This window comes from Numida meleagris, chromosome 1 (genome assembly GCF_002078875.1).
Source record: "Numida meleagris isolate 19003 breed g44 Domestic line chromosome 1, NumMel1.0, whole genome shotgun sequence".
Classification (NCBI taxonomy): Eukaryota; Metazoa; Chordata; class Aves; order Galliformes; family Numididae; genus Numida; species Numida meleagris.
The window spans coordinates 165,871,401-165,881,486 of record NC_034409.1 but is presented as its reverse complement, the minus strand read 5'-3'; the positions used below and the strand labels follow the sequence as shown (position 1 = coordinate 165,881,486).

General features: G+C 45.4%; 1 protein-coding gene across 3 annotated transcripts in view; it reads left to right on the top strand.

The window, feature by feature from the left end:
* LCP1 (lymphocyte cytosolic protein 1) overlaps positions 13-10,086 on the top strand; it is a 47,547-nt gene continuing 37,473 nt past the window's right edge. The window contains exon 1 of one of the 3 annotated variants that reach the window (XM_021375840.1): positions 13-111. Coding sequence is in view for 1 of the 3 variants with exons in the window: in XM_021375820.1 (XP_021231495.1) it covers positions 877-888 (12 nt within the window). In the remaining 2 variants the exon portion in view is untranslated. Of the gene's footprint in view, positions 112-792; positions 814-861; positions 889-10,086 lie in introns of those variants that run through there. The other 2 variants (XM_021375847.1, XM_021375820.1) reach the window with 2 other exon arrangements.

Sequence of the window (10,086 nt, the reverse complement as noted above, 5' to 3'; positions counted from 1 at the left end):
GCGGCCCGGCGCGGAGCGGGTGGTGGCTGGCGGCGGGGCTGCGGCATCGCGCCCGCCTGCCCGCCCCGCGCCGGGTACCGGCACCGCCTGTTGCAGCGTGCCTCCTCGCTGGTAATTATCCTCGCGCCGCTGGTTTCTTTTGATTTATTATCATAACTATATATATATATTTCCCACGGGGGAAAAAAAAAAAAAGAGAAATAAAAAAGCAACCCGCGGCCGCTTGCACGGGCAGGAGGCGTTGCAGATCCGGGCGGCTCGGTGCGGGGTAGCAGAGGGCGTGCGGGGGCCGGGGCCGGGTGGCAGGGCTGGGGGCTCAGCCCCGGAGCGAGCGCGGTGTTTTGTGGCGGTGCGCTCCGGGTGAGTCCGGGGGATGCAGGCGACTGGACGTGGTGGAAGAGTCAGCGGTGAGGGACACGGAGGTGTGGGCTGGGGGCACACCGCTGCTGGCAGCTCTGTTGGGCGGGAGTGGGTTTGGGGAGTGATGAGTGCACTCTTGTTGTGCCATCGTTCTCTGTCCCGAGCCGCCTCACTGATACTTTTAAATCTTAGCATTTGTTCTTTACGTTCCTTTTTATCCACAGAGTCCCCCAAAAGGCAACTCCTTTATAAGCAGTGATAGTTTGGAGAATATCTGAAGGTCATTTCTTAGACTCGCTGTGGAAGTGGAGAGAAGCTGTTTGCGTGTTGCAGATGACTCTGCTGTTTGTCCCCTGCCTGCAAGGTTATAACGCGTTCTTCCCAGAGTGGCAGCGATCAATGTCCCTCCCTGCACTCCCTTTGCTTCTGCTCCTCCCTTGTGCATGAGTAAAGGTCAGTGAGGGGCATAGGATGAGGGAAAAATTCGGATCTCCTTCTGCAAAAGAAACCGTGTAAATGAAATCAAAGGTATGGCCGTAACCCGCATAGCAGATGCCAGCGGGGAATTATTTATGTAAGGCACTGAGGCATTTACATTCATTTTATGTAATCATCACTCAAGGATCAATACTGTGCCCGAGTGATTCATTTGATCGTTTGTTCCCATGCTAAGCATTGCAAGATTAAAAACTGAGCGTCACAGCTCAGAGATACCTCTGACATCCGCACCATCGGCCCTCCTGCATTGGGCTGCGAGCTGATTGGGGCAGGACCCACAGCATCTCTGTCTCTGCACAGCAGTGACATTGATGTCCCCACAGAGGTGTGGCTACCAGGGACTAAGGGTGACTGGTGGGAACCCCCTGCAGCTCCATTGGCCTGCTCTGCAGGAGGTGGGATGGGGTGACTGATGGCGCCTTTGGGTCAGGTAGAACCGGAGCAGGCACCTGGGTCTGGGAATCCTTGAATGTGATGCCCTTGAAGAAGGCTAGAAGCATAACAGGAGATCAGAGCCCTCCTACTGAAACCTTTTGTTTGTGTTGGCCCTGTTGACAACCTGACACTGGGTTGCAGCCTTCCTTTTGTAGGATTTGGTGAGCAGCAGTAGGTGTTATCAAACAAGCCCATGCTAAAATGTATCCTTTCTCTTCAGCTGAGTGCTGACTTGAGCAGGGTTTGTTGTTGGCTGAGTCCCGCTGTGCCAGGTGTTGTGGGGGTGAAGCCAGTGGTGCAGGTGATGATGGCACTGTGGCGGTGCGGCCCAGCGAGGCTCTGGCTGGATGGGACCTTTTGGGCAGGCTGCTAGTGATCCACCTCAGGCGGCTGGTTGGTTGGATGGCATCTGTTAGCTGCTTCCACAATGATCATCACAGATAACCACCAGTTTCTCTCTTGAACGTACAGTCCTTCATCAGAAATTATATTAATTTCCTTGTTATTTCAGAACCCACATTTCAGTTTTGAGGCTGGATGAGATAAGGACCAATCGTAGCAGAGTGGGTTACCAAAACAGAATGATAATATCAGAGAAGATGCTAGACTAGCACACTGGAAGTCTGCCTGCTGACCGTTAGTGTTGGAGGCATAAGGAATGCAAGTGGCAAACTCACAAATTGGTAATAGCATTACAAGGTTAACATGAGGGATGGTTTTCTGAATTGTTGCTGTACTGTGCAAAGAACACATTTGCTGCTTTTCTTTTTGTATTTTGCTTTTCACAAGCTCTCCCTGGGCTGCCTGTGAACAGAAGCCCATCCCAGCCACGTCTGGAGTACCCTGAATTTGGTCCTGCTTGGGGACCTGAGTGTTAGGGAGTGGAAATACTGCCTGTATAAATGTCTGCCATATGTAGGCTACCTCTTTTCCTTCCCCCTGTCTGTGATCTGGTGACCCTTAATATTTGCCATGCTTAATACAAACCAACAGTGTACACTTGTGGCTCAGAAGGCTGACAGCATCCTGGGCTGCATTAACAGAGGGGTGGTCAGCAGGGAGTGGGAGGAGATTGTCCCCCTCTACTCTGCTCTCATGAGGCCCCATCTGCAGTACTGTGTCCAGGCCTGGGGCCCCCAGTATGGGACAGATGAGGAGCTGATGGAGTGGGTCCAGAGGAGGGCTGTGAATATGCTCAGAGGGCTGGAGCACCTCTCCTCTGAGGAAAGGTTGAGGAGTTGGGTTTGTTAAACTTACTTAGAGAAGAGAAGGCCCCAGGGAGACCTCATGGCCCTCTTCCAGTACTTGAAAGGAGCTTATAAGCAGGAGAGGGACCGAACTTTATACACAATCTGATAGTGATAGGACAAGGGCTATGGTTTTAAACTAAAAGAGAGGAGGTTTAGATCAGATACTAGGGGAATTTTTTTTACTCAGAGGGTGGTAAGGCACTGGCACAGGCTGCCCAGAGAAGCCGTGGGTGCCCCATCTCTGGAGGCATTCAAGGCCAGGTTGGATGGAGCCCTGGGCAGCCTGAGCTGGCGGGTGGCAGCCCTGCCCATGGCAGGAGATTGGAACTGAGTGGGTTTTAAGGTCTCTTCTGACCCGAACCATTCTGTGATTTACAGTGCATTCGTTTCCTCCTCTGTTACTAGCAGACAGCTAGTTCACTTAATCGGTATTTTGAATAAACCGTATTTATGTTTCAATCTACCTTAGCCATATTTAATGTGATCTTATTGTGATTATCCCTATACTTCCTTTTTTTTTTTTGATGTTTTATTCTGCATCTATATTTAATGTATTTCCTGAATTAACATTTTCCAAGCTCAAGTTTATTTGTTCATTCTCATTATTGAACCTTCAATATTTAATCTTCTTCCCTGTTGTGATGTATTAGCATTAGTAGACTGTTTCTAGATTGTGAATGCACACCCTTGACAACTACTGCTTCAAGAAGCCGAGGAGGTAGTTTCGTAGGGTTTTCTTCTGCAAACAAAACTTCAGAAGAATTTAACAGTGTTTCATTTTGTCTTTACAAGCCATTATCCTGCAGAATGTTGATCATTTGCCCAGGGAGGTTGTGGATGCCCCATCCCTGGAGGCATTCAAGGCCAAGCTGGATGTCTCTGGGCAGCCTGGTCTAGTGGCTGCCAACCCTGCTTGCAGCAGGGGAATTGAAACTAGATGGTCTTTAAGGTCCTTTTCAACCCAGGCCATTCTATGATTCTATGATTTTGGGTGATACTGCGTGAAGCGAGGAGTTGGACTTGATGATCCCTTGTGGGTCCCTTCCAACTCAGGATATTCTGTGATTCTATGATTTTGTCTGGGAACAGTCATACATATGAGCTAAGAAAGCATGCATGCTTCTCTTTCAGAGAAGCCTCCTTCCTGGTAGCATTTCATTTTCACATCATCCACAGAGCAGATGTGGGTAGATGACTCCTGAGGTCCATTTTGACCAACACATCTGCTGTCTTTTCTTCTCAGCCTGTTTATACTGGGTACTCAAGGATGGAAAGGCATGCTTAAAACTCATGTTAACATCTTTGGGACAGCAGAATGGCAGCACATACCTTCCATGTGATGCTGAAGTCAGTGAGTCCATAAATTTTTGGCAAAAAGGTCAGTATGATTTCTGGAATTGACCTTCCCAAAGATAAAGCACAGTAAAACTGCAGTGAAAAGGTAATTGTTTCAAAGATTTCAGTATTTTACAAAATAGCTTTGTTCCTGTAAACAGAAATAGCCATATTTCCTATCAGAGGATTTTCTTCCCACAGTACAGTTCCTGTCATCTTCCTGTTATGTTGCTTAATCTGGAAATAAAGTAGTTTTCTAAACATCTCTAGATGTATAACTTTTATTCTTTTTTTAACAAACATTGCCATGTTGGAATGGAATTCCCTATCCCTGACAATGGCACAAAAATACATACAGGAGAAAGTTCAATTTCTTGCATATGCTGATAAAAGGGAGCCAGTGTGTTGTGTAAGAGTGGAACTGAGTGATATTATTTTGTACTGAGGAAAGCGTGTAGCTGAAAATGTGCAAGAGCTGCTGGTTTTTGTTTTGTTTTGTTTTGTTTTTCATAGTTTTAGATGCTGATCATGTTAAATAACAAAGATGCAAAAAGCAGAAAGTATCTTCTGTTATGCAGAAGTTTCAAGTTGAATCATCAAAGACACATATCTAAGATTAGGTACTTCTTTGTTTCAGGATTATGAAAAGCTACGTGAGAACATTCTCCAATTTTTGTATAAACAGAAGTTTCTGGACAACTGGGAAGTTGTTAATATAGTTTTTCTTCTGTTGCTTATGGGAAGAAATTGAAAGATGAGGTTTCAGTGGATCTTCTAGGCAAATGCTTGTTAGCATTTACAAGAAAATAAATCATTTAAGCCATATGTTGAAATGTCAATTCAAGCTTTATAGCCTTTTCCCTACTTTTGAATTTGAAAGCATCTGTGCTCCTAAGTGTCAGTAAAATTTTATAGCATTTATGCTTGGTTGTATACCATCCTGACTTGCTGATGGGCTGTAAGGAGAAATTAAGTACAGATTGTGGTATTTTACTCATGCAATACAAATGATTGAAAATTTAACCAGTACTTATTGGTTAAGTTTGGCAAACTATTGTTGATTCTTCCCTGCCACATATATTTGCTGTTTTTATGGCCTTTTTTTTTTTCACTTGTGTATCCGGGTCAGTTTTCAAAACAAATCATGTGTTTCAGAGTAACGAGTTTAAGACAGGGAAGTAAAAATAGAGAAGTCTCTGGAAAATGCTGATCAGTTGCTGTCAGAAAGCTGTACTCTGTAAGGTCCCAGAGAACGCAGTGCATCTAGGATTTCCGAAAGTCTCTTCTCTTAAGTCTTCTATACCTCAACCTCAATGTTCATGAATTTTCATTCTTTCATTTGAGCAAATGGCGAAGATCACATAAGGTGCTTGAATTAAGTTTTGTGGGTACAGAGAGGTCATTTTTGTGTTTGTGACTTGATCAGCTTGGCTTTAATGAACAAAGCTAATCAGAGCTGTGATTAAAACAAGGAGTGCAAGCAGGGACAAGCAATGGGCTGCAATCTCAGAACATACATTTTTACTGATGAGTAAAATGAAGTAGTTCAAGTGTTCCTTTACAAAAAACATTTCTCTTAGCAGTTCTGTGTTAAAAAACACCCAACTTGCCATTTCTGGGTGTGCTCTCCCAGTGGCTTGGGCTCTGCTCATTAGGAGAGGTTTGTCCTCGCCAGCCACTTTCTTGTAACACTAGGCTGTTACTCCTAGGACTTAGACGCTGCTGTGTAGACTGTGTCTACGAGTTTGAGTGGATTTGGGCAAAACCACTGAACGCACTTCCCTTGCTAAATGTCTAAAATCAGTGGAAAACATCCTCCTCAGCAGTGACCGAAAGCCAAATGCTTTAACAAGTGGTGGGATTAGTCTAGCATAAGAGTGTGGTGCTCCTCCTTTTAACCTCGTGGGAGACCTTAGGTGCCATCAAGTGATGTGCCTGGGGCATCTTCTGCCTGTAAGCACATACAGTACTTGGACCTCAACATGAGATAGGTGGTGTGAGGGGGCATCAGGGCAGAGGAATTAACACTGGGCTGCTCCCTTCCTGATGATGTGGGGCTGTCATCCTCTGTGAGTCTCCTGTTCTCATCAAATATTGTTCTTCAGAAATAGCACCAACCATAAACTCTTTAAAAAGAAACTGTCTTCAGACATGCATGTCACTAGGATGCCTGATATTTGCAAAAGCTGCTGGCTTTTATGTTGTACTGGAGGTGTCAATATATACAGCATATTTGGGACAAATAATTAGAAGTCCTGCAAAGGGAAAATAGTGTTCTGCACATTTTACTTCTTTACGATGGTAACCATTTTACAGGATGGGGCAGTAGTCAGTTTTGTTATTTTTATGTTACAAATAAAGTTCTTTTATCTTCTGCTTGCCTCAGACAAATTGCTATGTCAGAAAGAGGTAGCTGGCAGAAAATGAGAAAGGGTTGTAGTCAGAGAAGGAAAATGTTCATACTAAGGATTCTTTAGACTCACCTTCAGTCTCCTGTAAATAACTGGATAACTGACGTGTTTTTCATCTGATTTCTGGTACCAGAAGGAATCAAAATATTTTAAGGACTGCCATCTCCTGCCTTCTTTTCATTTCATTTATCACCAGCGATACTATGTACATTATTCAAGCCAACTTAAAAACATCCCTCCAGTGAGGACTGGCATTTCACACTGATTTTCAGATAACCTTCCTGTCTAGCCTTGCTGCACAGCTATGCGTTTGCCTTTGTGTGTAGTTCTCATTTGCATCCCAATACCCAGGCTTCACCAACATCTACTTTCATAATTACACTTCCCATACAGACAGGTGGAAAGTTTTGGCAAGCAAAATTTTGGGAGAGGACGGAATGTCCAGGGGCTAAACCAGTTTCAGACCATGAGAGATCACTCTTTCAGATATGTACATATATGTATAATACGTATATTTTTATACAGTAGAAGTAAAATGCGTAAGTCAACTACAGCCAGGTTGCTACCGGCATTTGAACTAGTTTGTTTAAGGTGGGATTTGAAGACTCCTGCATTTGCGTAGATGCACAAAACCGACGTAGTGGGGGTATTTCCAAGAAATGACGGGCAGAAGAGTGCGGCCTTTCCTGAAGCGCTCACTAATTTTACAAGTGCTGCTTGGAAGACCTGTTGGAAAGATGGCCTTTAGAAAAAGCGGGGGCTTGTGGCTGCAGATACCTGCATGCTGGGAAGGGAGGCGGCAAAGCTTTGTGGAGGGGCTGCAGAACAGCTGGCACACAGGATCTTAGTACATGTACAGTAATTTATCTCCCTTTCATTCACGAGTCAGCATCTTTGCAGGGATATACCCTCGGGCACAGAGTAGCAGGAGAATCGTGGTTCACATGCCAGTTGTCCTCATGGTGCCTCATTCATGCAGCCATTGCCAGAAATGCACTTACAAAGGTGTCCCTGAGCTTTAAGAAAAGAAGCTCAGAGTACTCACATCTTGCAGGTGTGTGGATGTGCACTTATTTTTAAAATGAAAGATAGCAGCTCTTCAGGAAATGGAGATTACAACATGCTGCTGAAACTACTGAGGAACAGTAAACAGACTGTCAGGCTAAATCTAGCCTTTGCATGGGGGGGGCAAACCCTTTTGTTCAAATGCAATTTGCAAGTCAGAGAGAGCCTGCAGCATGTGGCTGAGGATGTTATTACCATATTGGTGTGCTGAATGGGAGCACAGTGGGTCTTCTCTGTGAGATTTGTTAAGACCATTTCAAGGGAAGTGATTATCCCACTCCGCTCTGTTCTGCTCTGCACTGGCATGCCCTCACCTCAAGCACAGTTTTGGATGCCGTAAGACAAGAAAGACATAAAGCTACTAGAGAGCATCCAAAGGGGAGCTACAAAGATGGTGAAGGGTCTAGAGGGGAAGATGTATGAGGAATGGCTGCGGCTCCCTGGTCTGTTCAGCCCAGAGCAGAAGAGCTGAAGGGAGGCCTCATGGCAGCTGCAGCTCCTCACAGGGAGTGGAGGAGCAGCGCTGAGCTCTGCTCTCTGGTGACCAGCAGAATTCACAATACACATTTAGACAACACGGTCAGAATTATGGTCAGAATTTTGGGTAGTTCTGTGTGGAATCAGGAGTTGGACTCAATGATTCGTGTTGGTCCCTTCCTTTGGGATGTTCTGTGGTTCTAGATTTGTTTATGCTGGGTTGCTGCAGACCATCCCCGGTAGTTTTTTCTTTCTGTCCCAGCTGGATGAGAGGATCACATGCAAAAGGGAGAAAGGGCAAACTGTTGGGATTTTTTTCAGCATCATGTCTCTGCATGGCTGTGCTCTACTTTGGCTGTCCAGTATTTCTGAAGGCCAAAACTGATATTTCATAATGTATTACTCAATTGTGTAGTACGTAATATTGTAAAGAACTGAAGAACAGATTTGGTAGTACCAAAAAACTTAGATACTTTCTGCACTAATGCTCAGAAAAGGATTTAGAGTTATTTAGAGCTGGAAACTCATTGCTGCTTGTGTGAAGTGTGCAACTCACCAGGTGGGGAAAGGGGAAGAGATGCCTGAAGAAGCATTAAACCAGCCAAGGCAAGTGTAACTGGTAGGCAGACTGTTTCTGCGACTACAGAAACTGAACCCTCTTTCATTTGAGCTATATGATGGTTTTTGCCAGTCTATATCTCAGTAGTGCTCCATCGCTCTTATCTGCGTGTCCTTCAGTCTTGGCTAGCAAAGAGGATTGAAGCAACAAAAGATGCTTCTGCTTTCTTTTTTCCTCCACCCTTTTCAGTTCATTGATGATGGTAGCAAGCCATCCTTCTCTGAAATTCTGTCTGTTGGTTATACTTGGTTATGTCCGTCTTGTCTGGGACACTGCAAGACCTTTGGGGAAGCTTTCTATGCTATCCTCTATCTTCATTAATCACAAAATTATCATAGAATTGTTCGAGTTGGAAGGGACCCTTAAAGGTCACCTTGTCCAACTTTCCCTTAACCTGCTGGCCACGCTCCTTTTAATGCACCCCAGAATACCATGTGGCCTTCTTGGCCACAAGGGCACCCTGCTGGCTTATGGCCAACCTGTTGTCCACCAGAACACCCAGGTCCTTCTCTACAGAGCTCATTTCCAGCAGGTCATCCCCTAACCAGTACTGATGCATGCAGTTTTTCCTCTCGAGGTGCAAGACTCTACACTTGCTCCTGTTAAATCTCATCATGTTCCTCCCTGCCCAACTCTCCAGTCTGTCCAGGTCTTGTTGAATGTTAGCACAGCCTTCAGGTGTGTCAGCCACTCCTCCCAGCTTTGTATCATCAGCAAGCTTGGTGAGGTTGTATGCTATCCCTTCATCCAGGTCAGTGATGAAGATGTTGAACAAGACTGGACTCAGCATCAACCCCTGGGGAGCACCGCTAGTTACATGCCTCCAAGCAGACTCTGCGCCACTGATGACAACCCTCTGAGCTCTGCCAGTCAGCCAGCTGTCGATCCACCTCACCGTCCGCTCATCCATCCCACACTTTTTGATTTTCATAACAAGGATGTTGTGGGAGATGGTGTCAAATGCCTTGCTGAAGTCAAGGAGCACAAGGACCACTGCTCTCCCCACATCTACCCAACCGGTGATGACATCATGGAAGGCTACCACGTTGATCAAGCCTGATTTCCCCTTGGTGAATCCATGTTGACTACTCCTGATAACCTATTACTCTTCCAATTGCTTGGAGAGGGCGTCTGGGACAAGTTGTTTCATCATCTTTCCAGGGTTGGAGGTGAAGCTGACTGGCCTGTAGTTTCTTGGATCCTCCTTGCCTTTTTTGAAGACTAGAGTGACATTGGCTATCCTCCAGTCTTCAGGCACCTCTCCCATTTGCTAAGACCTTTCAGAGATGATAGAGACCAGTTCAGCAGTCACCTCTGCCAGTTCTTTCAGTGCACATGGGTGCATCCCATCAGGGCCCATGGATTTGTGTTTGTTAATTTTGGCTAGATGCTCTCTGACCAGATCCTCCTTGACCAACAGAAAGTCTTCCTTTTCCCAGACAGACTCTCTTACCTCTAGGGTAAGCATTAAAGATTGAAACAAAAAAGGCATTCAGAATCTCTGCCTTCTCAGCATTCCTTGTTACCAAGGCACCTACCTCATTTAATAGGGGACCCACATTTTCCCTAGTCTTCCTTTAACTGTTGGCATACTTACAAAAAAACCTTTCTTGTTATCCTTTACCTCCTTTGCAAG